Source organism: Haliotis cracherodii, unplaced genomic scaffold, assembly GCF_022045235.1.
Source record: "Haliotis cracherodii isolate W230 unplaced genomic scaffold, xgHalCrac1.p SCAF_10, whole genome shotgun sequence".
NCBI lineage: Eukaryota > Metazoa > Mollusca > Gastropoda > Lepetellida > Haliotidae > Haliotis > Haliotis cracherodii.
This window is the reverse complement of record NW_027266265.1, coordinates 28,484,969-28,512,001: the sequence shown is the minus strand read 5'-3', so window position 1 is coordinate 28,512,001 and position 27,033 is coordinate 28,484,969. Positions and strand designations below refer to the sequence as shown.

The window sequence follows — 27,033 nt, the reverse complement described above, 5'->3', positions numbered from 1 at the left end:
AATGTGGTCACTGGTCATAGCAGATACTTGAACCTGGATAAATGCAGTATATTAACGTACAACATAATAATAATCATAAACACTGTCAACATGGTCAAACTATTTTTTTTTGTGAAAAAAATATTAGTATTTGTTACCCTACATTTGTGTATCGTATCGTATTCACCTCGTAGTGTATTCGTTGCAGCCCTAGTCTGTACGTATTATCAGCACATATCAACATAATCATTTCATCATGTTGTCTACAAACAAAATGGATCAATGAAATATACTCCCTTTTGTTTACGTACTGGTTTGGGATACAGACAGAGTCTGTCCAGTGCATCCCTCTACTGTTGTCATCATTGTGTGGTCTGTCCACTTGGCTAGCCATGCCACAGTGGTCTCAATTGTTTCTTTGTTTAATGCCGCAGTTATCAATATTCCATCTACATGACGGTGGTCTGTAAACAAGCAAGTCTGGCCCAGACAATTCAGTGGTTGACATCATGAGCATCGATCTAAGCAATTTGGATACGATGACATGCATCAATCAAGTTGGGTTAATCTTTCATGAACTAGACCCAATACACAACTACACAACTACTCTCAGACTGATCACAGTGAAGGGAAGACAATTAACATGAGCAGATGTCGGCCCAGTACACATGAATACATACCTGGTGGAACAAGTTGCTGTGATGTCTGCACAATGAGTGAATGAGACTATCACATACTATCACATATCACACTCTGGGATAATTAGCATACTGTAATATTAAGTAGTGATGCTGGCACCGGCAGCAGACTTGTGGTCCTTTGACAAGAAGGGTCAGTTAGAACTGTCCATATTATATCGGAAGACCTTTATTTCATGGTCTTCTGATCCCATTAGAACTGTCCATGATACATCTGAAGATCTATATTTCATGATCTTCTGATCCCATTAGAACTGTCCATGTTACATCTGAAGACCTTTATTTCATGATCTTCTGATCCAGTTAGAACTGTCCATGTTACATCTGAAGACTTTTAATTCAATGTCTTCTGATTCCATTAGAACTGTCCATGTTACATCTGAAGACCTTTATTTCATGGTCTTCTGATCCCATTAGAACTGTCCATGTTATATCTGAAGACCTATATTTCATGATCTTCTGATCCCATTATAACTGTCCATGTTATATCTGAAGACTTTTAATTCATGATCTTCTGATCAAGTTTTAACTGTCCATGTTATATCTGAAGACCTTTATTTCATGGTCTTCTGATCCCATTAGAGCTGTCGATGTTATATCTGAAGACCTTTATTTCAGTATCTTCTGATTCAGTTAGAACTGTCCATGTTATATCTGAAGATCTTTATTTCAGGATCTTCTGATCCAGCTAGAACTGTCCATGCTGTAGCTGGAAATATCTGAAGACCTTTATTTCATGATCTTCTGACCCAGACAGCAGGATGTTGCCGTACAGCGTCAATGAGTTCACACTGGCCTGGTGGCGGGATAGAGTCTGGATCGGCAGCATTTTCTCCAAACTCCACAACTGGAAATGTGAAAAGCAAAATCAGCATGATTAGCATCATATAACTCATAGTTCACATTTAGGAGTGAGTGAATGTTGTTGTACGCTACATCCAGCAATGATCCATGCATACAGAGGAGTCTGTAAATAATTGATTCTGGGCCTGGCAAACCAGTGGATTATAGCTCCAACAACAAACAACAATCCACTACACTGAGATACAATGATACACAATCAGCCAGGTCACACATTCTAATCACACATCATTCAAGGGATACTCGAGACTACTCTGCAATTAGACTCCTCCATCAGTCAATCAAATTCCTCCCTCAGTCAATCAGACTCGACCCTTAGTTAATCAGACTCCTCCCTCAGTCAGTCAGACTCCTCCCTCAGTTATCAGACTCCTTCCTCAGTCAATCAGACTCCTCCCTCAGTTCATCAGACTCCTCCCTCATTTCATCAGACTCCTTCCTCAGTCAATCAGACTCCTCCCTCAGTTCATCAGACTCCTCCCTCAGTTCATCAGATGCCTCCCTTAATCAATCAGACTCCTCCATCAGTCAATCAGACTCCCTTGCACAATCCATCACTCAATCACTGACTTCCTCCCTAACTAAATCACTTACGTCCTCACTCAATTAGTGACTCACTAGTTAAATCACTGACTCCCTCAATCAATCACTGACTTCCTTCTAACTAAATCACTAACTCCCTGACTAAATCACTTACGTCCCCACTCAATTAGTGACTCACTAGTTAAATCACTGACTCCGTCACTCAATCACTCAAATCACTGACTTCCTTCTAACTAAATCACTAACTCCCTAACTAAATCACTTACGTCCCCACTCAATTAGTGACTTACTAGTTAAATCACCGACTCCCTCACTCAATTAATGACTCACTAGTTAAATCACCGACTCCGTCACTCAATCACTGATTCCCTCCATCAATTACTCACAAACTCACACCAGAGGTTAAAACACTGTCGGTGTTACCTGCACATTGCTGTCATGTGACCCAGAAAACAGGAAGCGACCTGACGGCGGCACAGCTAGTGATGTCACAGTTCCAATATGGCCGCATAAGTTGGTCACATGTTTATGAGTGGTAGCATCAAATAACTGAATATTCTGGTTGTATGTTCCTGTGAAAACATGAAGTAAAATGTCAGAAACAAACTGAAGGGTAACCTAATATTTTGCCTTGACAAAACTGACATTATCATTAAATAATGAGGACTACAAGAGATTGTATCAGCATCTCTTTACCTAAAATGTCCTTCAGTAACATCCATTGCAGTAGCATCCATTGTTACAACAAATAGATTGGAATAATATCATCAGTAGATCAACAATGCTTCTCAGTAAGTCAGTCATAGTGACAAGCGATCCAGTGGATCACTAGGTGTTACTGTACACAATCACATTCTCCCCTTGACCAGCCATCCAGTGGATCACTGTGTGTTACTGTACACAATCACATTCTCCCCTTGACAAGCCATCCAGTGGATCACTGTGTGTTACTGTACACAATCACATTCTCCCCTTGACAAGCCATCCAGTGGATCACTGTGTGTTACTGTACACAATCACATTCTCCCCTTGACAAGCCATCCAGTGGATCACTATGTGTTACTGTACACAATCACATTCTCCCCTTGACCAGCCATCCAGTGGATCACCATGTGTTACTGTACACAATCACATTCTCCCCTTGACAAGCCATCCAGTGGATCACTATGTGTTACTGTACACAATCACATTCTCCCCTTGACAAGCCATCCAGTGGATCACCATGTGTTACTGTACACAATCACATTCTCCCCTTGACAAGCCATCCAGTGGATCACCATGTGTTACTGTACACGATCACATTCTCCCCTTGACAAGCCATCCTGTGGATCACTAGGTGTTACTGTACACAATCACATTCTCCCCTTGACAAGCCATCTAGTGAATCACTATGTGTTACTGTACACAATCACATTCCCCCCTTGACAAGCCATCCAGTGGATCACTAGGTGTTACTGTACACAATCACATTCTCCCCTTGACAAGCCATCCAGTGGATCACTATGTGTTACTGTACACAATCACATTCTCCCCTTGACAAGCCATCCAGTGGATCACTAGGTGTTACTGTACACAATCACATTCTCCCCTTGACCAGCCATCCAGTGGATCACTATGTGTTATTGTACACAATCACATTCTCCCCTTGACAAGCCATCTAGTGGATCACTAGGTGTTACTGTACACAATCACATTCTCCCCTTGACCAGTCATCCAGTGGATCACTATGTGTTACTGTACACAATCACATTCTCCCCTTGACAAGCCATCCAGTGGATCACTATGTGTTACTGTACACAATCACATTCTCCCCTTGACAAGCCATCCAATGCATCACTATGTGTTACTGTACACAATCACATTCTCCCCTTGACCAGCCATCCAGTGGATCACTAGGTGTTACTGTACACAATCACATTCTCCCCTTGACCAGCCATCCAGTGGATCACTGTGTGTTACTGTACACAATCACATTCTCCCCTTGACAAGCCATCCAGTGGATCACTAAGTGTTACTGTACGCAATCACATTCTCCCCTTGACAAGCCATATAGTGGATCACTGTGTGTTACTGTACATAATCACATTCTCCCCTTGACAGGCCATCTAGTGGATCACTATGTGTTACTGTACACAATCACATTCTCCCCTTGACCAGCCATCCAGTGCATCACTATGTGTTACTGTACACAATCACATTCTCCCCTTGACCAGCCATCCAGTGCATCACTATGTGTTACTGTACACAATCACATTCTCCCCTTGACCAGCCATCCAGTGGATCACTAGGTGTTACTGTACACAATCACATTCTCCCCTTGACAAGCCATCCAGTGGATCACTATGTGTTACTGTACACAATCACATTCTCCCCTTGACAAGCCATCTAGTGGATCACTGTGTTACTGTACACAATCACATTCTCCCCTTGACAAGCCATCTAGTGGATCACTGTGTTACTGTACACAATCACATTCTCCCCTTGACAAGCCATCCAGTGGATCACTATGTGTTACTGTACAATCACATTCTCCCCTTGACAAGCCATCTAGTGGATCACTGTGTTACTGTACACAATCACATTCTCCCCTTGACAAGCCATCCAGTGGATCACTGTGTTACTGTACACAATCACATTCTCCCCTTGACAAGCCATCTAGTGGATCACTGTGTGTTACTGTACACAATCACATTCTCCCCTTGACCAGCCATCCAGTGGATCACTATGTGTTACTGTACACAATCACATTCTCCCCTTGACAAGCCATCTAGTGGATCACTGTGTGTTACTGTACACAATCACATTCTCCCCTTGACAAGCCATCTAGTGGATCACTAGGTGTTACTGTACACAATCACATTCTCCCCTTGACAAGCCATCTAGTGGATCACTGTGTGTTACTGTACACAATCACATTCTCCCCTTGACAAGCCATCTAGTGGATCACTAGGTGTTACTGTACACAATCACATTCTCCCCTTGACAAGCCATCTAGTGGATCACTATGTGTTACTGTACACAATCACATTCTCCCCTTGACAAGCCATCCAGTGGATCACTATGTGTTACTGTACACAATCACAGTCTCCCCTTGACAAGCCATCCAGTGGATCACTATGTGTTACTGTACACAATCACATTCTCCCCTTGACAAGCCATCCAGTGGATCACTGTGTTACTGTACACAATCACATTCTCCCCTTGACAAGCCATCCAGTGGATCACTAGGTGTTACTGTACACAATCACATTCTCCCCTTGACAAGCCATCCAGTGGATCACTAGATGTTACTGTACACAATCACATTCTCCCCTTGACCAGCGAGCCAGTGGATCACTATGTGTTACTGTACACAATCACATTCTCCCCTTGACAAGCCATCCAGTGGATCACTATGTGTTACTGTACACAATCACATTCTCCCCTTGACCAGCGAGCCAGTGGATCACTATGTGTTACTGTACACAATCACATTCTCCCCTTGACAAGCCATCCAGTGCATCACTATGTGTTACTGTACACAATCACATTCTCCCCTTGACAAGCCATCCAGTGGATCACTGTGTGTTACTTTACACAATCACATTCTCCCCTTGACAAGCCATCCAGTGGATCACTATGTGTTACTGTACACAATCACATTCTCCCCTTGACCAGCCATCCAGTGGATCACTAGGTGTTACTGTACACAATCACATTCTCCCCTTGACAAGCCATCCATTGGATCACTATGTGTTACTGTACACAATCACATTCTCCCCTTGACCAGCGAGCCAGTGGATCACTAGGTGTTACTGTACACAATCACATTCTCCCCTTGACCAGCCATCTAGTGGATCACTATGTGTTACTGTACACAATCACATTCTCCCCTTGACCAGCGAGCCAGTGGATCACTGTGTTACTGTACACAATCACATTCTCCCCTTGACCAGCGAGCCAGTGGATCACTATGTGTTACTGTACACAATCACATTCTCCCCTTGACCAGCCATCCAGTGGATCACTAGGTGTTACTGTACACAATCACATTCTCCCCTTGACAAGCCATCCAGTGGATCACTAGGTGTTACTGTACACAATCACATTCTCCCCTTGACAAGCCATCCAGTGCATCACTATGTGTTACTGTACACAATCACATTCTCCCCTTGACAAGCCATCCAGTGGATCACTATGTGTTACTGTACACAATCACATTCTCCCCTTGACAAGCCATCCAGTGGATCACTATGTGTTACTGTACACAATCACATTCTCCCCTTGACAAGCCATCCAGTGGATCACTATGTGTTACTGTACACAATCACATTCTCCCCTTGACCAGCCATCCAGTGGATCACTATGTGTTACTGTACACAATCACATTCTCCCCTTGACAAGCGAGCCAGTGGATCACTATGTGTTACTGTACACAATCACATTCTCCCCTTGACAAGCCATCCAGTGGATCACTGTGTTACTGTACACAATCACATTCTCCCCTTGACAAGCCATCCAGTGGATCACTATGTGTTACTGTACACAATCACATTCTCCCCTTGACCAGCGAGCCAGTGGATCACTATGTTACTGTACACAATCACATTCTCCCCTTGACCAGCCATCCAGTGGATCACTATGTGTTACTGTACACAATCACATTCTCCCCTTGACAAGCCATCTAGTGGATCACTATGTGTTACTGTACACAATCACATTCTCCCCTTGACAAGCCATCCAGTGGATCACTGTATTACTGTACACAATCACATTCTCCCCTTGACAAGCCATCCAGTGGATCACTATGTGTTACTGTACACAATCACATTCTCCCCTTGACAAGCCATCCAGTGGATCACTATGTGTTACTGTACACAATCACATTCTCCCCTTGACCAGCGAGCCAGTGGATCACTATGTTACTGTACACAATCACATTCTCCCCTTGACAAGCCATCCAGTGGATCACTATGTGTTACTGTACACAATCACATTCTCCCCTTGACAAGCCATCCAGGGGATCACTATGTGTTACTGTACACAATCACATTCTCCCCTTGACAAGCCATCCAGTGGATCACTATGTGTTACTGTACACAATCACATTCTCCCCTTGACAAGCCATCCAGTGGATCACTATGTGTTACTGTACACAATCACATTCTCCCCTTGACAAGCCATCCAGTGGATCACTATGTGTTACTGTACACAATCACATTCTCCCCTTGACAAGCCATCCAGTGGATCACTATGTGTTACTGTACACAATCACATTCTCCCCTTGACAAGCCATCCAGTTGTCCCGAAAGAGGGTACTACAGGTACGAACCCCAGGTACCTTTCTGTACGCTGAATGTACCCTCACAGATCGGCCGACACAGAGGTACTGTAGCTGGGCAATGTATGCTTGGCTACAATCTGACTCATCCGTTCCACAATACACAGAACTGGTTGGAAGGACTACCGGTATGTAAGTGGGCCAAGAAACCGGTTCTGTATCTTTAGTACCTATATGACATCTAAACAATCTTTCTGCTACCATTCACGAAGGATGCAAACACCAACCCAATGTCCAGAAACCTCTTAACTACACCACATGCTCAAAATAAGGCTTAATAAATACACCATATCAGTGAGTGAGTGAGTATGGTTTTATGCCCGTTTTAGCAATATTCCAGCAATATCACAGCGGGGACACCATACCATATCATGATAAGCAAAAGCAAGGAGTGTTTTCCATATAGTAACAGGTCTGTGTGGGTTATGTTTTAAAGACCAAAATCCAAGGCATTAAAAAGGGAAGTCGGACAATACCCAGTATACCCTAAACAGTCATTCTTTGTCAGAACACAGGGACGCAGTGTACGAGGACCATTAGAAATCTGCCACAGAATATTTTCAGTTCCTTGCCTGTATATACAATGTTATACATATCCTGGATGAAATATCCTTAAAAAAACTTTCATAAAACTCATAATCCACACTTTTCAATTTATGTTTTTTGAAATATTTACATACTAACTTTGAGAAAGTGTCCAGTTGTAAACATAACTGATGACAGTGCTCAACCACACTTGACAGGGAGCACTGACTAATTATTCTGAATTATCAGAATTATCAGAGTAACAGTTCTTTATGAACCACAGTCCAGAAAAAGTTTCTGAAGTGCTCAACAGGGGAAAGAATTGTTTTCTTCATTATGTGACCTGTGACCTCATGTTCACCAATTTGGATGAATTTGACCTGTGTTTTCAGATAACATGAATTAACTTAAAATGTGTATTGTTAAAGGAAATACCTTACCATCCTGAAACTAGTATTCAACTAGTTATATGGTAATATGACCTTTGACCTACTTACTAGCTAGTGTATGCAAGTGGTAACTTGACTGCATTCTAAAAGTGTTTGTCCATAAACCATACTTGAATACAGTAAACTACAGTTATAACAAACTCAAAGGGACCACTAATTTTAGTTCGTAATAACCGTAGTTCGTTATAAGCATATATAGAGCATATATACAACAAAAATTGCCGGGACTAAAAAATAAGTTTGTTACATCGGTCAATTCGTTATAAGCGTGTTTGTTATAAACATAGTTTACTGAAATTAAATTTTCATTGTGTTTAGTGTAATTCCCGAATTCTGATTTTCAGAATTGGTCACATGTTATTGCATCATTTCCCAGTGAATTTAACAAATGAAGCCATGCCCTGAAGCAGACTACTTTCATCACTACGGAATGTCAGGGAATCCCGATTGCAGTCGAGGGAATTTCCTTTCTGCTCACCTGTATCATCATGAAGTTATTTTACAATATCAAATATTTCAACAAGAAAACACAAATCAAATAATTTTCTTCCACAACACCTTGGTAAAAGTGACCAAAATGCACTATCACTTTTTTCTCATAGCAAAAAAGTTGCACACACAACACTTGGCACAATATAGCTTCTGTCAAAATCTGAGGATTCTCCCAGTTTGTACATCGTTTTTTTATTCATACCTCAAAACAATACAAAGCCAGTCCTTAAATATAAAGTCAGACAGTACTGGAGTAACAAGATTACCAGATTTACAGACCCCTACACAAATACGTGATGCACCTCCAACAATTCATGCCCCTTTATAATATTAGAGAGTGAGTTTCTAACAGCTTGGAATATTTCAATATTATCACAGTGTGATATTAATGTGGGAGGAAATCCCAAAGTGATATAGATCCCATACGTTTACCACTTTAACGCAACCCACAAGCACGGGTATGGTGAAGAATAGTTATCAGGGGAAATTTAGAATTCGATTCCATCACAAAATGCTGCAACACCACAACTCTGCGCCACAACTCTGCGCCATAAAGTAACTAGTGGCAGTAGTATTTTTCTGCTAGTACTATTTCTTTGTAAATACCGTATTATTTCCATCCTTAAAAGGACTCCTATTTGTAACAATTCTTAAATCTATGTCCGTCTTAATTATGTCTTCAAACTGGTACGGGTCAACCTACAGAGGGTACCTGGGTAGGATCGGGCAATAGGGGTTGGGTACCCGGGTAGTAAACCACTTAGATGTAACCACTACAAACTAAACAAGTATTTGTCACAGAGTGACGAAATATCCCCCGCCTGTACACCATAGTACCAAATATGAAGACAATCCAGCGATTAGTTCTTGAGATATTGTGGCAACACCGTTTTCCAACTCCAAAACAGATTTGCCTGCTGTGACCTTGAAAATGGGGTCAAGGTCACCAAATCTGACAGGTGTATGCGGTGTCTGTATATACACTATAGTTCCAAATATGAAGACAATCCAGTGTTTAGTTCTTGAGATATCGCGGCAACACTGTTTTCTAACTCCAAAAGCAGATTTGCCTGCTGTGACCTTGAAAATGGGATCAAGGTGACCAAAACCGACTGGTGTCTGCGGAGTCTGTATATACACCATAGTTCCAAATATGAAGACAATCCAGTGTTTAGTTCTTGAGATATCGCGGCAACACCGTTTTCCAACTCTAAAAGCAGATTTGTCTGCTGTGACCTTGAAAATGGGATCAAGGTCACCAAAACCGACTGGTGTCTGCGGAGTCTGTATATACACCATAGTTCCAGATATGAAGACAATCCAGAGTTTAGTTCTTGAGATATCGCGGCAACAAACAGGTGGGACGTACGGACGGACGGTCGTGAATACTATATCCCCCGCTTCGCGCTTTCGCGCGGCGGGGAATAATCAGTTCAGCCATTACTGAGGAGGAGATCAGGGTACTTTTTTTCGTTGAACTATTTCTCCTTATCATGCTTTCAGTCCCCAGCAACAGGTGAGTAGTGAAGTGTTACAAATTACAGCATGCAGTGCTGGCTCCACTAAACAGACAAATAAGCCATGCCATACCTGCATTACCTGCGATGATGTAAGTCTGTGTGACAGCCAGGGAGTGGACTGATCCAAACTCGTGCTCGATGGTGCCCAGTGCTGCAAAGGAGTCCGTGCAGTCCCAGACATTGATGGCATTGTGAGACCCGCTGTACAGCTTGTCCTGAAATGTCCAACATCCTACCTGTATTACTGTGGTCTAGTGGATAGACGTCTGCCTGGCCCCGAGGTCCCAATATGGTACATGTCATGCTACACAATACAATAGATATCACGATACGTCTATTTACATCAAAACACATGGAAATTTCTTGACCATAAATATGATAAATATTTCAGAGCAGATTCAAAAGGTAAAGCTAGCTGTAGACACATGTTCGTAATGGCTATTTTTAGTAGTGAACTTGAAACACTAAGTACAACACATTTTTCAATATTTGACAGACAAAAACGCTGGGGTCATTAAACAAGTAGTAAGTAAGAATATCATCTTGTATCTTGTAAAAACAATTGGGTATCATATCACCTCATGAAAACTCAGTGTTAGTGGCGAACAATGTCCTGTGACTATTCATTAACAGAAAGCTCACCTTCTTATAGCTGAAGGCCAGAGCTCGGACCCAGTGGTGGAGGCCAGACAAGACTTGTTTCAAGGCTAGAGTCTTCAGTTCCCAAACCTATCATTGATAGGAAAAATATATGACCAGTCAGTATTTCCAAACAAAAATTGCATTTTCTAACCGACATAACATGCTGATGGTACTAATTATGTTGAATGTGTGTCTGACTTAGTTAACAAATTTGACAAACACAGGGCATTTTCCAGCGTAATATTACAAAACATTTTATTGTATAATTTTAAGGAACACAACATGTATATTAAGGTTGTAAGGTAACACTACCTTGATGAGAGAGAATGACGACGTAAACAGGTATTCTTTGGTAGTAGTCATTGCACAGATGATGTTGTCATGGGCATTCTGTAAATACAAATACAGAAAGAAATGTATTTCTTCTGGTAAACTTATTAACAAAAAAAAAAAAAATCCAAAATCAAAATTCTTCACAAATCTTAAAATTGCAGTGATCATATGCTATTTTACACTGCCGTTAGTATAATTAGAGTTTTATCACAGTGGCCTGTAACTAATCAAGTCAGGACAGGCAATTCAGTGATTGATATCATGAGTAACTACCCACTATGACTTGCAATGACATTCTCACTACAACTAATGACGACACTCAATCAGCAAGATCATATCGTAACATCCTGTCCTCATACAAGATTGGTCTAATGACAAGTACAATCTCATCAAAATCCAATCTTAGAGCTCGCTCAAGCTATATTATGGATCTGAGGGCATCCCATTACAGGTCACATCAGAACGACCTTTCTCTATCTTTGACCGACAATGTAATGACAAAAAAGAAGTCGAGATTGGCCTATCAGAAATCAGTTTTCTTGAGCGACACGGCACCAGTTTCAAACCGGCGGCTTCCATTGAAAAGTATGTTGACAAAACTATATATTTAAAATTTGAAAATTGAACAAAAGAACATGCTGGACTGTCTAACAGATGGCTGAGATTGTATGGCAATACGTCCCACGGTACAAGTCTCTCCCGTTTAAATGTTTATCCCTTTGAAGCCAGAGATAGATGATGATTTGGACAGATTCAGTCATACAGTCCGTAACACTGTCATTCGGAATACCCCGTCTTAACCTTTTCGATGTTGCATGATTAGAAAACACATTACGACTGTCACTTTCCTGATCTGGTAAGCGATGCTGTGATTAATCAGATGAAAGATCATTCTGACTGACCCGTAATGGAATGTCTTCAGATCTTTGTTTAGCGGTAGCCAGAAGTAAGATCTGATTTTAATGAGACTGATGACAAGCAAGGGGTACCGAGGGTCTGCCCCGAGATCCTGTCATGGGTTGCTGGACCTACCTCCAGTGTCTTCACGCTGCCTCCACTCTCAGTGTCCCAGACACGGATAGTGTGGTCGTCTCCAGCCGTATACAAACACCCATCACTGACTGACGAACAGTAGACCTAAAGGACAGTAAGTGGATAACTAACCTGAAATAGTAGACCTTGGGGAAAACTAGATTGTGCTCTTTTCACCTCGTAAAGCATCCATAAGACATTTCAAGCATTACTACAATACGTCAGGTTTTCCCTGTTGTAAGGAACGATCTCATAGTCGAGGGGCTCAAGCTTTGAACAGCATACACAGGACGTTTAGTGCTTTATTAGCCTTGAACAGCATACATAGGACAGTAAGTGCTTTATTAGCCTTGAACAGCATACATAGGACAGTAAGTGCTTTATTAGCCTTGAACAGCATACATAGGACAGTAAGTGCTTTATTAGCCTTGAACAGCATACATATGACAGTTAGTGCTTTATTAGCCTTGAACAGCATACATAGGACAGTAAGTGCTTTATTAGCCTTGAATATACATAGGACAATTGGTGCTTTATTAGCCTTGAACAGCATACATAGGACAGTAAGTGCTTTATTAGCCTTGAACAGCATACATAGGACAGTTAGTGCTTTATTAGCCTTGAACAGCATACATAGGACAGTAAGTGCTTTATTAGCCTTGAATATACATAGGACAATTAGTGCTTTAATAGCCTTGAACAGCATACATAGGACAGTAAGTGCTTTATTAGCCTTGAACAGCATACATAAGACAGTAAGTGCTTTATTAGCCTTGAACAGCATACATAAGACAATTAGTGCTTTATTAGCCTTGAACAGCATACATAGGACATTTAGTGCTTTATTAGCCTTGAACAGCATACATAGGACATTTAGTGCTTTATAAGCCTTGAACAGCATACACAGGACAGTAAGTGCTTTATTAGCCTTGAACAGCATACATAGGACATTTAGTGCTTTATAAGCCTTGAACAGCATACATAGGACATTTAGTGCTTTATAAGCCTTGAACAGCATACATAGGACATTTAGTGCTTTATAAGCCTTGAACAGCATACATAGGACAGTAAGTGCTTTATAAGCCTTGAACAGCATACATAGGACAGTAAGTGCTTTATTAGCCTTGAACAGCATACATAGGACAGTTAGTGCTTTATTAGCCTTGAACAGCATACATATGACATTTAGTGCTTTATTAGCCTTGAACAGCATACATAGGACAGTTAGTGCTTTATTAGCCTTGAACAGCATACATAGGACAGTAAGTGCTTTATAAGCCTTGAACAGCATACATATGACATTTAGTGCTTTATTAGCCTTGAACAGCATACATAAGACAGTAAGTGCTTTATAAGCCTTGAACAGCATACATAGGACAGTTAGTGCTTTATAAGCCTGAACAGCATACATAGGACAGTAAGTGCTTTATTAGCCTTGAACAGCATACATAGGACAGTAAGTGCTTTATAAGCCTTGAACAGCATACATAGGACAGTTAGTGCTTTATTAGCCTTGAACAGCATACATAGGACAGTTAGTGCTTTATTAGCCTTGAACAGCATACATAGGACAGTTAGTGCTTTATTAGCCTTGAACAGTATACATAGGACAGTAAGTGCTTTATAAGCCTTGAACAGCATACATAGGACATTTAGTGCTTTATTAGCCTTGAACAGTATACATAGGACAGATAGTGCTTTATTAGCCTTGAAAAACATACATAAGACAGTAAGTGCTTTATAAGCCTTGAACAGCATACATAGGACAGTTAGTGCTTTATAAGCCTTGAACAGCATACATAGGACAGTAAGTGCTTTATAAGCCTTGAACAGCATACATAGGACAGTTAGTGCTTTATAAGCCTTGAACAGCATACATAGGACATTTAGTGCTTTATTAGCCTTGAACAGCATACATAGGACAGTAAGTGCTTTATTAGCCTTGAACAGCATACATAGGACATTTAGTGCTTTATTAGCCTTGAACAGCATACATAGGACATTTAGTGCTTTAGTTGCCTTGAACAACATACATAGGACAGTTAGTGCTTTATAAGCCTTGAACAGCATACACAGGACAGTAAGTGCTTTATTAGCCTTGAACAGCATACATAGAACAGTAAGTGCTTTATTAGCCTTGAACAGCATACATAGGACAGTTAGTGCTTTATTAGCCTTGAATATACATAGGACAATTAGTGAATTATCGTCTTTCAAGCACAGTAACAGTTTTCTACAAGGGACCAAGATGAGGCCTTGAAGACATCTCCCCCGATTTCTCAACTTACAGTTGCTGTGTGTCCACTGAGTGTCTGTATACAGCCTCTAGCCAGCTGCTCCAGGTCCCACACCTTAATCTGACCGTCTGCTCCCGAACTGTACAGCCGACCTTTGTAGGCAGTCAGACACCACACCACATCCTGATGGCCCCTGTAGCCAGTTAGCCAAAATGTCAAATATATTCAACATCACAATACAATATCAAATTTGATCAGGCACGTCACAGACAAGAATTGTCATTGTACTTACTGAGTATGGTTTTACGCCACTTTTAGCAATATTCCAGCAATATCACGGCGGGGGACACCACAATGGGCTTCACACATTGTACCCATGTCGGGAATCGAACCCGGGTCTTCGACGTGACGAGCGAACGCTTTAACCACTAGGCTACCCGACCGCCCCGAATTGTCAATGTAGTTTTAAGCAGCAGTCATCACTATTTCAGTTTCCGTACGGAGATCTGTATATCACCATGTATGAACATGCAAACACACATGGTTGATATCATGAGCTGGGTACAATGGCATAAATTAGCAACACAGTGAAAATGATTTTGCTAATGACAATAAAGTTATATAATTTTGATAAGACATAGATTTCAAATAATTTCTAAAATTTCATGAAAATCATGAGGACATTTTCAGTGACAATCAGTTAGTGAACAAATTGATTTGAAACCCTGTGGAAACAGACAAAACTCATTTTAATCAACTCAATTGCAAGAGTGTGTTTTAGAAGTCTTATTCTTCCTCTGTATCCCAACTGGGTTGATGGTCACAAAAGGCCTGCCAGTATCGATACGCAGCAGTCATGAGATTGCAGTCTTGGGATACAGATGATCTCCAATACATAACCCAAGTTCTCCAACATAATCTCATGACAGTAGCTGGAGTGGAGGCTGGGCAGTGTTGCTGAATGTTGGACTGAAGGTGACACACCTGAGTGTTCCAATGCACTTGAACTGGAACGGCATCTCCCACCTCTCATACTTGACAACACCATTAGGGCTACCGGGGGACGACGTCCTGCGTCTTTGAAAACCTGGAATACCAGCATGTGTCATGGAAGTGAAGCAGATACAAACATAAACTTACTAGACCTGCTACATCTTTCCGAATTTCTATATTGCTTGTTCTGCATGGAAATAAAACATGAGTCATGTCCCTTTGCATTGGCCAGTATGAGTAATGTCCCTTAGTGCAGGCCAGCATGAGTAATGTCCCTTAGTGCAGGCCAGCATGAGTAATGTCCCTTAGTGCAGGCCAGCATGAGTAATGTCCCTTTGCATTGGCCAGTATGAGTAATGTCCCTTAGTGCAGGCTAGCATGAGTAATGCCCCTTAGTGCAGGCCAGTATGAGTTATGTCCCTCTGTGCAGGCCAGCATGAGCAATGTCCCTTTGTGCAGGCCAGCACGAGTAATGTCCCTTAGTGCAGGCCAGCATGAGTAATGTCCCTTAGTGCAGGCCAGCATGAGTAATGTCCCTTAGTGCAGGCCAGCATGAGTAATGTCCCTTAGTGCAGGCCAGCATGAGTAATGTCCCTTAGTGCAGGCCAGTATGAGTAATGTCCCTTAGTGCAGGCCAGTATGAGTAATGTCCCTTTGTGCAGACCAGCATGAGTAATGTTCCTCAGTGAAGGCCAGAATGACAAGGGGATCCTAAGGGTCTGGAGGTTAAATATTAAACTTTCTAATTTTTAACATTAGTGATCCCATTATTTTCATTCTAAACTAAAAAGGTTTTCACTGTTTATCGAAAGACAAAATACTTACCACCACCTGAATATTCAAAATGGGCTGGTCTTGTGGGAACCTGACATCATACATTGCACTAGATCCCTATTGTTATTATATATACCTTGGACCCATTTGCTACTACAGCTTTGCTTAGGAAGTGACATCACCATCGATATCTGTCCTATCACGAACCTCAACAGATTTTCTCTTGCTCTTGAGCATAATTTGATTGGACAGCTTTTTCTAACATCAAGTATTGACATCATACTCAATACAACACTGTTGTGGCAACTGGGTATTTATCCTTACAAAATGGAGATGTGATACACTGGATAATCCAGAATGGCCTGACAGCAAGATACCTCTTCTCTCAGTTGACAGACTGCTAACTACTGACCATGGCAAAAGGGCAGGTAACTTGCGTCTGAGAGAATAATTTCAGAATCTCATACAACCCACTCACACAGAATATATTCTTCATCCCTTCATCCACCACCACGAAACTCCTGCCCAAGGTTGTTGCCACCAGTGTCTGCATGAGCTGAAAAGTGACTAACCTGTAGTGGACTCCGCCAGCGATAACTGTGAGCCATACGAGACAGGCCTCCGAGTGTTGAGCATGGACTCCACTGTCGCATGAAGGTCATTGTACTTCTGTTGAAGAGCCTGGATACAACTGCAACACAAACTGATCATCAACAAGCAGTCACCACCTCACCATGCTGCAGCTGATCATCAACAAGCAGTCTCTACCTCACCATGCTGCAGCTGATCATCAACAAGCAGTCTCCACCTCACCATGCTGCAGCTGATGATCAACAAGCAGTCTCTACCTCACCATGCTGCAGCTGATTATCAACAAGCAGTCTCTACCTCACCATGCTGCAACTGATCATCAACAAGCAGTCTCTACCTCACCATGCTGCAGCTGATTATCAACAAGCAGTCTCCATCTCACCATGCTGCAGCTGATCATCAACAAGCAGTCTCCACCTCACCATGCTGCAGCTGATCATCAACAAGCAGTCTCTACCTCACCATGCTGCAGCTGATCATCAACAAGCAGTCTCTACCTCACCATGCTGCAGCTGATCATCAACAAGCAGTCTCTACCTCACCATTCTGCAGCTGATCATCAACAAGCAGTCTCCACCTCACCATGCTGCAGCTGATCATCAACAAGCAGTCTCCACCTCACCATGCTGCAGCTGATCATCAACAAGCAGTCTCTACCTCACCATTCTGCAGCTGATCATCAACAAGCAGTCTCCACCTCACCATGCTGCAGCTGATCATCAACAAGCAGTCTCTACCTCACCATGCTGCAGCTGATCATCAACAAGCAGTCTCTACCTCACCATGCTGCAGCTGATCATGCAAGTTGCCTCTTATTATAAGCAACAAGTTTTCAAGGCCTTATTTTTAACAAAACACCACATGCTATTGGAGTGTGGGAGACTATGAGACCTGGGCCTAGATTTTCGAAACGATCTTAGCTAAGATAAATCTTAACAACTTACGTTCAAAGATAAGATATCTTAAGGTTAAGATAAGATAGATTTTCAAAACTATCATAAACCTGTCGCAGATCGTTCAGAGTTACGATACCTGTCGTAACTCTGACAGAGAACTCATTTGTGTTAGAGATTGAAAAAGCGGGGTGTTTCCCAGTGACATCACAGGGATTTCCCAGCTGCATATGCGTTCAGCATTTAACATGCGTGTTCAAGTCTGATGTTAAGTGATGTATACTGTTTATTTTTATGTTTATGTCAAAAGTCAAGTTTATATTATTGTAAACACCAACATACGTGGAAACACTCAAAACAAAAATTGTTCAGGAAGCAGCTCACCCACAAGCAAGTTTATATGACAATCTAAGCTTGTTAAGTTTGTTTTGTTACTTATGTATCCAATATATTTCATGAATAAAGCAAGGACTTAAATATAATATCAAGCTATTAGTATTTAGATGATGAAATTATTTGTTTATCTATCTAGATCCATAATTATTTTCAAAATTTAAAAGTGACACTAATTTTCGTTCGCAAAGAGAGATAATTTAGGAATTGTCAAGTTATGTTGTCTCATGGAACACGCCACAAGTTAACGTGAACATACATATAATGCAGTCATTTTCTATCCTTTTAAATTAAGTAGAGCTAATAAACTGATTTGTCTGATTTCATTTAAATCTGGCTGAGGAGCGAAATACTTTGTAATGTGTCAAATCTATTCCAGAACGTAGTTCAATAATGTATGGCTTGTCTGACAGAATTGCTGAGGATCATTTACTTGTATTTGTCCGTTGACCCTATACGTTACAACGATTTTATTGTCTGAATGGTCTCAAGGATATCTATATTTTTTTTAAACATAAAACGGGAAGATGTAGACTTAAATATTAAAAAGACCAAAATATTTTAAAACCGGCTTATTGAATGCAAAGATTATTGTGTTGAAAATGTGAATTTTATGTTGATCAGTAAATTTCATTCAATAAACTTTTTTTCTGCGAACATATATTTGAAAGTGAATTTTGGACAATGTGCAATCTATGCTACATTTTGACGAGAACCAGAACGAGCATGGGAACTCATTTTTTATTTGATTTGTCGATACAAAAATCTGTGCTTAACATTTGCTGTCAAAATTTCAGTAAATTGTTATATTTATAAGGGAATACATCTATATGCCGTTAATCACCTGTTTTCAAAGAATGCAATTGTTCGACAGACAGTTTTTAATCACTTTTTATCAAATATTTGTCTTTCAAGAGGATATAGATAATGTAGGTATTGAATTTAAAACGAAACAAATTACAATTACTTTTGCAAGAAAAATATTAGATATTGTATACAAATATTTGATCACATGTATTTCCTTGTTAAGTCAACAAATACTACACTGTATAGTTAAAATTCAATTATTAAAACCACCCGTCCCACACGATTTTAGATGTAAAAAAATATGCAAAACCTTTATGGTTGTTTTTACATATGTAGATTGATATAATTTTATAAAATGCGAAAATAAAGACTAAAGCATTGACACAAATGCGACTCAATAATATAACAGCTGAACTCTGCGCTTTATGAAAACTGTACCATTGAGCAAGGTGTCCCGGGCGAATACAAAGGGAAACCACTCTCAACTAGAGTTTGAACTAAGATTAGCTCCCCCTAAACTATCAATAAGGTCACGGTCATTACTGTAGCCTGCCGACACCTTCCGTTTTTATCCTTCCCACATTATCGAAAAGGTATGTTGTTTCACACTTCTTCCGCATGGACTCGGATAGAAAAATAATGTAAGCTATCGACTCCACAGTTATGTGTATCACTGTCGCGATTAAGAACATTTTTGACGTGAAATCCTTGATGTGTTCTTCGTGTTTTCGAAGTGTCAATTTGAATCACTCAGTTTTACAAAATGAAATGTCAATGTTTGAACGTAAAGCGGACTAGTTGTTTGGCACAATATCTATGGAAAAGTATGCCACCATCTTGGATGAAGATAAAATAAACTTACGACAGGTATAGGGCTATCTTAGATTTACGATAAACTTAAGATATCTTAGGGCTACGATAGTTTCGAGAATAGGCTACGATAGCCTACGATTTCCTTACGATAACTTTACAATAATCTTAGGGCTAAGATCATTTCGAAAATCTAGGCCCTGCTTGTTATTTCAATGTCAAACATAATCTAGCTTTTACTCCTGATTTACTTTGTTTCTTATGAGTACTGCTCACAGTAGCCCACAATGACTCATTTTTGTGTGTGAAATTCTCAACACTGTGGATGGACACTTAGATTTTTGGTGTTAACGGGTTGAAATGCAAACAAGAAAAATTTTGTGGAACTAGTATTCATGACAGTCTCCAAGCTACTAGGATCTTCCCCCATCTTCTCCATACCTGTTGCATGTGCTGAGCTGGGAGGCCATGTCATCTCGCACCGACTCAAGGTCAACAACACGCTTCGTTAAAGTGGACACCTGCTGTTCTAGCTTCTGATTGGTTTGTTGTAGATTCACCATCTAGAGCATGACAATACTACATATAGAGCATGACAATGTTATGACATAGAGCATGACGATAACATGGAATCTAGAGCACAACAATAGGACATCTAGAGCATGACGATGTTATGACAGGAACATGACAATGTTAAGACATCTAGAGCATGACAATGACATGACATCAAGAGCATGACAATAGTACATCTTGAGCATGACAATGTTATGACATAGAGCATTACAATTTTAAGACATCTAGAGCATGACAATGACATGAAATCTAGAGCATGAAAATGACATGACATCAAGAGCACAACAATAGGACATCTAGAGCAGGACAATGGCATGACACCAACAGCACAACAATAGGACATCTAGTGCATGACAGTGATATGACATCTAGAGCACAACAATAGGACATCTAGAGCATGATAATGATATGACATCTAGAGCATGCTAATGATATGACATCTAGAGCATGATAATATGACATCTAGAGCATGATAATGATATGACATCTACAGCATGACAATGTTATGACATCTAGAGCATGATAATGATATGACATCTAGAGCATGATAATGATATGACATCTAGAGCAGGACAGTGTTATGACATCTAGAGCAGGACAATGTTATGACATCTAGAGCACAATAATGTCATGACATCTAGAGCAGGACAATGTTATGACATCTAGAGCAGGACAATGTTATGACATCTAGAGCAGGACAATGTTATGACATAAGACATGGTAATGTTATGACATCTAGAGCATGACAATGTCATAGCATCTAGAGCATGATAAGGATATAACATAGAGCATGACGATGATATGACATAGAGCATGACAATGTTATGTCACCTAGAGCATGACAATGTAATGACATCAAGAGCATGACAATGTTATGACATCAAGATCATGATAATGTTATGACATCTAGAGCAGGACAATGTTATGAAATAAGACATGGTAATGTTATGACATCTAGAGCAGGACAATGTCATGGCATCTAGAGCATGATAATGATATTACATAGAGCATGACAATGATATGACATAGAGCATGACAATGTTATGTCATCTAGAGCAGGACAATGTCATGACATCTAGAGCACAACAATGTTATGACATAAAACATGGTAATGTTATGACATCTAGAGCATGACAATGTCATGGCATCTAGAGCATGATAATGATATTACATAGAGCATGACAATGTCATGGCATCTAGAGCATGATAATGATATTACATAGAGCAGGATAATGTTATGACATCTAGAGCAGGACAATGTTATGACATCTAGAGCACAACAATGTTATGACATAAGACATGGTAATGTTATGACATCTAGAGCAGGACAATGTTGTGACATCTAGAGCAGGACAATGTTATGACATCTAGAGCAGGACAATGTCATGGCATCTAGAGCATGATAATGATATTACATAGAGCATGACAATGATATGACATAGAGCATGACAATGTTATGTCATCTAGAGCAGGACAATGTCATGACATCTAGAGCACAACAATGTTATGACATAAAACATGGTAATGTTATGACATCTAGAGCAGGACAATGTTGTGACATCTAGAGCAGGACAATGTTATGACATCTAGAGCAGGACAATGTCATGGCATCTAGAGCATGATAATGATATTACATAGAGCATGACAATGATATGACATAGAGCATGACAATGTTATGACATCTAGAGCAGGACAATGTCATGGCATCTAGAGCATGATAATGATATTACATAGAGCATGACAATGATATTACATAGAGCAGGATAATGTTATGACATCTAGAGCAGGACAATGTTATGACATCTAGAGCACAACAATGTTATGACATAAGACATGGTAATGTTATGACATCTAGAGCAGGACAATGTTGTGACATCTAGAGCAGGACAATGTTATGACATCTAGAGCAGGACAATGTTATGACATCTAGAGCAGGACAATGTTATGACATCTAGAGCAGGACAATGTTATGACATCTAGAGCAGGACAATGTTGTGACATCTAGAGCAGGACAATGTTATGACATCTAGAGCACAACAATGTTATGACATAAGACATGGTAATGTTATGACATCTAGAGCAGGACAATGTTGTGACATCTAGAGCAGGACAATGTTATGACATCTAGAGCAGGACAATGTTATGAAATAAGACATGGTAATGTTATGACATCTAGAGCATGACAATGTCATGGCATCTAGAGCATGATAATGATATTACATAGAGCATGACAATGATATGACATAGAGCATGACAATGTTATGTCATCTAGAGCAGGACAATATTATGACATCAAGAGCATGATAATGTCATGACATCTAGAGCACGATAATGTCATGACACCTAGAGCATGGTAATATCATGACATCTAGAGCATGACAATGTCATGACATCTATGACATCTAGATTATCTGGTGATTGCCTTGGTGATGGTGGTGGACAAATTATCCATAAATCTGTAGTGCAAGTAGGTTGTTCTCTATATTACTTATAATATTTTGAGAAAAAGTAGAAAATTCTGGGTTTGCTGATCTGAAGTAGAGACATCACACCAGTCTATAGTGATAATGGCATCACATTTTGTACTTCATCAACCATAAAACAATGGAACAGCTGTTGTGTACTAGCCAAACAGACCAAAACAAAAAACACAATCCTCAGTTAGAAGTGTTGGAAACAATTACAACATTACATCCTTGTCCCTATGGGTAACTAGTCCACAGCTCATCTCGGACTAATGGTTCAAGAATGTAACCATGACAATAAGAGATGGGGACAAAACAAGAAGCCTGTCTACAAGTTCACTACTCTCGATGACTTCAATGACAAGGAGACTAGTATCTGTATTGTACCCTGCACCTCGGGCATGACACAGTGAAGACACAACAGAGGGCAAGGAGAGGTCACCTACCTTCTGGATGACCTCTGGTCCAACAGACTTGGAGTCCTGGTACCCACATGACCGGATGTGCTCCTCCACACTGACCAGTGTCCCAGTAAACTCACATCCTACAACGCCAGAACAGGAGGCATAGAGTCCCATGAATTGGAAACGAAGGCTTTTAGTGTTAGTCTCATCTGGTAGGTTGAAATACTTTTTTGAAAGGGACTCGAATCCCAGAAATCTTCTGAACTTTTCACTTTGTATGAGCAAGATGAGAATTACCTTTTTATCATTATTATTTTTTTAATCAGTGTTAATTTTTTCTTAAAAAAACCCTGAAAGATGAACTGCCAGTATTCAGGGTTAGAAATTGGCACTATTCCTGTAGTCCTTGCAAAACTGCACAATAGTTAAGGACTTGTAGAAATTTGCCATTTTTAAGGGTTTTGCCATATGATATCATAATAAGAATGAGTGGACTAAAAATGTTAGTTTCAACCACTGAGTCTGGCTACATGAAACATATCTCTAAACTTTTCAGTTGATTAATATTTGACAGAATTCCAATTGGTCTTTAGGTGGCACCTATATAAGTATTAAACATCTGTGAACATCAAAAGTACATACTGGCATGACTAATGTAGTGAGAGTAATATCACTGGCATCTACTGCTGAGCAAACTGGACAAAACTGGAGTGACCACCAAGTCCAGGGACACTGAGCATTCTGCATTCCATTTCCACTGGACAGGGGACTATGGTGGAATTCATGCAAAGTTCCCACCCCCCTGTTATCGGCTGCACAAATAATGCAGACCCCCCAGGTTAAGTTGTGGGGCTGTGACCAACCTGCAGGCTTGTGTATACATGGAGTAAAGGTGCACTGTTGAAGATGGCGCTGGAGCTCACTGCGACGGAATGTCCCACATTCTTCAGCGTTTGGACAGCGGACTATGGCAAACAGGCAATCTGTTTCATGTTCCTGACGCTTTCCTGGAATTGAGACAGGGAGGGATCGGTTTCAGAATTACAGAATCAATACCAGTTTTCACATCAAGGTGTACCACGTTTCTTCAACACGGAATATTTTCAGAATTAGGTTTAACTTGTTTCAAGATTATGATAACATGGGGAACAAGAAACTGCAGACGTGAAAACATGTAGTTCTGATGTAACAAAACCATAAACACATCCTGGACCCCCCCCCCATCCTAAAAGTAAAAGATTTGATGCATAAGAGAGACAGAAAAATTGTATGCATGCTTTGGAATGAATACTATTTCATAATTTGGTACCACTTAAAAATAATTTCGGTAGGTAATCATTCAAAAACTGCAATACACAGTCAAATGCTTCACAATCTTCTGGTGCTTGCTTTTTAACATTTGTTTCAGCTGGGAAAATACATGTCTATGTTCAATCTCATTGAAATCAGATCTCAGTTCTCGCTGCCGCTAAACAAAGATCTGAGGACATCCCATTACGGGTCACGTCAGACCGAGCTTTCGCGAACTCTGACCGACCAATGAAATGACCAATCAGAAGGCAGCTTTCTCATGCTTTACGACACTAATTTCAAACTGGACACTACGCTTCGAAACATATTTTGACATCTTCTCGCTTAAAAATTTGAAACCTCAACAAAGGAACATTCTCGAATGACTAATACATGGTCTAGATTGTATAGATTCAGTCGTGAAGCCCATAACTATCTGTTGGAATACACTGTTTTAAAGTTTTCAAGGCTGCATGATCAGAAATCACATTCCGACTGTCACTTTCATGATCTGTAAGCGAAGCTCTGATCGGTCGAATGAAAGGTCGTTCTGACGTGACCCCTAATGGGATGTCCTCAGATCTTTGTTTAGCGGTAGGAAGAACTAAGATCTGATTTTAATGAGATTGGTCTATGTTTAACTGACGGCCTGAACATCATCACTTTTGGTAGAGTACTGTATTCAATATTTGAATATTCTCTGGGACCCCCATTTTGTAGCTTGGGACCTCCATTAAGGCTTTGAGTTCCTTGGACCCCCCTTGAACTCCCTAGGAAGTATACTGACTTAGCTATACACACCAAACTGAATCTTCTCTGTGCATCCACTAGGATCTTCTTGCCAGGCATCCCCATCTTTGATGAGTCCGTAGCGGCAGAAGATCCGCAGGTCATCAATCTGGCCTACCACAAGTCTGACAAAAATAGACCAAAAAATATTCTGCATATGGGTAATGATACTTTTTGTTTTGTTTGTTTGTTGTTTAACACTGCACTCAGCAATGGTCCAGCTGTATGATGGCAGTCGGTAAATGATCTGGATCAGACAATCCAGTATTGACATCATGACATCAACCTGTCAGCGAGCCTGACCACCCAATCCCCTTTGTCGCCTCTTAGTACAACAAGAATGGGTTGCTGAAGGCCAATGCTAACCCAGATCTTCACGGGTGAGAAGTGTTATTGGTTATAACAGAGGCACATCCATTGTCATATGTTATGGTGACATTTATATACATTCACTACATATCAAATCACAAACCTAATTGTTCATGAATTGCTAAATTACTTTTTTTTTTTACCTTTTGGAATGACGGGCATTTTTAAATCGTGTTCACCTTAGGTTAGCTAGTAATAAGGACTCCATGAAAAGGGGCCAGTGGACAGCAAGGTAGTTGTTAGAAACAACACTATATTGACCAGCATCCGAAGGGAATCTCGTGCTTAAGAAAACTGGCTATTAACTTGTTAATGATGGGTATGAGAATTCACTGACAAAAAATGAAAAATACTCAACTCGAAAGATACGTAATTTTGCACACATTCCTTTTGACTTGTATATGTTTGAGTGAAGCTAAAGCTTCAGTCAGCTTCAGTGTAAGCAGGATCTGATTGTTGGATACATGAATTTAAACAGTTCTTGCCAGGGCTGTGGTAAAACAATTCCCAATCAGACATTTTGTTCCCACATCTTGAGACCTACAGCTGGTACTCCGGTAGGGTTGGATAATAGCGGGTCGGCACCCGGGTAGTAAATTTGGACTCATCCCAACCCTTGTATCATAAGTACATCATTCATTATAAAATTGTAAACAGATTCATGCAGATATGACAACATAAAATAAAAATCCCTTGTCACTGTCAGATAGATATTGCTGACATACCACTGACGTAAATCATGATATTAACTTACTACTATCTGAGGGTAATTTTGAAAGTCCTAGAAGATGTGATAGTAATGGTCGAATCGTACTAGGCTTACATGCTAGGAATTCCAAACTTGGGTGCATCTTGTCAATCCTAGTATGCATGTCATAGTATTATCTAGTAGTTAACAAGATTACTTTCTCTGACCCGAGACCCACTTGCACCCTCCAACAGTTACGGCTCTACGACAGGAAGCGTATATTTTTACAAAGAGCAATATCGAGTTCCTGTGGGCTCTACGTGGGCCTTCAATTGTATGACGTTTATTCTACCTGTTGATGACCAGCTGACTGGTGTCACAGTGCGCGTTGTCTACCGGGCAGTGGGTTGTGGAAAAGGCACATTTCCTGCAGAACGTGTGCCCACACCGAATGTTGATGACGGGGTCCCTGTACAGCGTCTTACAAATAGGACAGTGTAAATGGCTGCTGACTTCGTCTGCGATCTTGGTTGGGACACTCACATCGTCTTCCATTGCTCATC

At 40.5% G+C, this 27,033-nt stretch overlaps 1 protein-coding gene across 2 annotated transcripts; it reads right to left on the bottom strand.

Annotated features, from left to right (window-relative positions):
• Positions 1 to 114: 114 nt before the first annotated feature.
• Positions 115 to 27,033, bottom strand: LOC139454244 (E3 ubiquitin-protein ligase TRAF7-like). Of its 2 annotated transcripts, none has more exons than XM_071235851.1 (14): positions 26,823 to 27,033; positions 25,426 to 25,538; positions 24,198 to 24,341; positions 23,377 to 23,474; positions 20,334 to 20,455; positions 16,971 to 17,089; positions 15,616 to 15,718; positions 14,683 to 14,824; positions 12,395 to 12,499; positions 11,342 to 11,419; positions 11,030 to 11,116; positions 10,458 to 10,602; positions 2,505 to 2,653; positions 115 to 1,524 (listed from the first exon to the last, which is right to left on the bottom strand). In XM_071235851.1, the coding sequence occupies exons 1-14, from the start codon at positions 27,023 to 27,025 to the stop codon at positions 1,366 to 1,368; spliced, it is 1,767 nt and encodes a 588-aa protein (XP_071091952.1). In that variant the 5' UTR covers positions 27,026 to 27,033; the 3' UTR covers positions 115 to 1,365. The 2 variants fall into 2 exon arrangements, with proteins under 2 accessions (XP_071091952.1, XP_071091953.1); XM_071235852.1 differs by having other exon boundaries at positions 10,467 to 10,602.

Excerpts from the sequence above, each read along its gene's own strand:
- LOC139454244 (XM_071235851.1), bottom strand. The coding sequence starts at position 27,025 with ATGGAAGACGATGTGAGTGTCCCAACCAAGATCGCAGACGAAGTCAGC. Across the intron at positions 20,456-23,376 it reads GACCAGAGGTCATCCAGAAG|ATGGTGAATCTACAACAAAC; the intron begins GTAGGTGACCTC and ends GTCATGCTCTAG. Across the intron at positions 12,500-14,682 it reads TCAGTGGACACACAGCAACT|GTCTACTGTTCGTCAGTCAG; the intron begins GTAAGTTGAGAA and ends ACTGTCCTTTAG.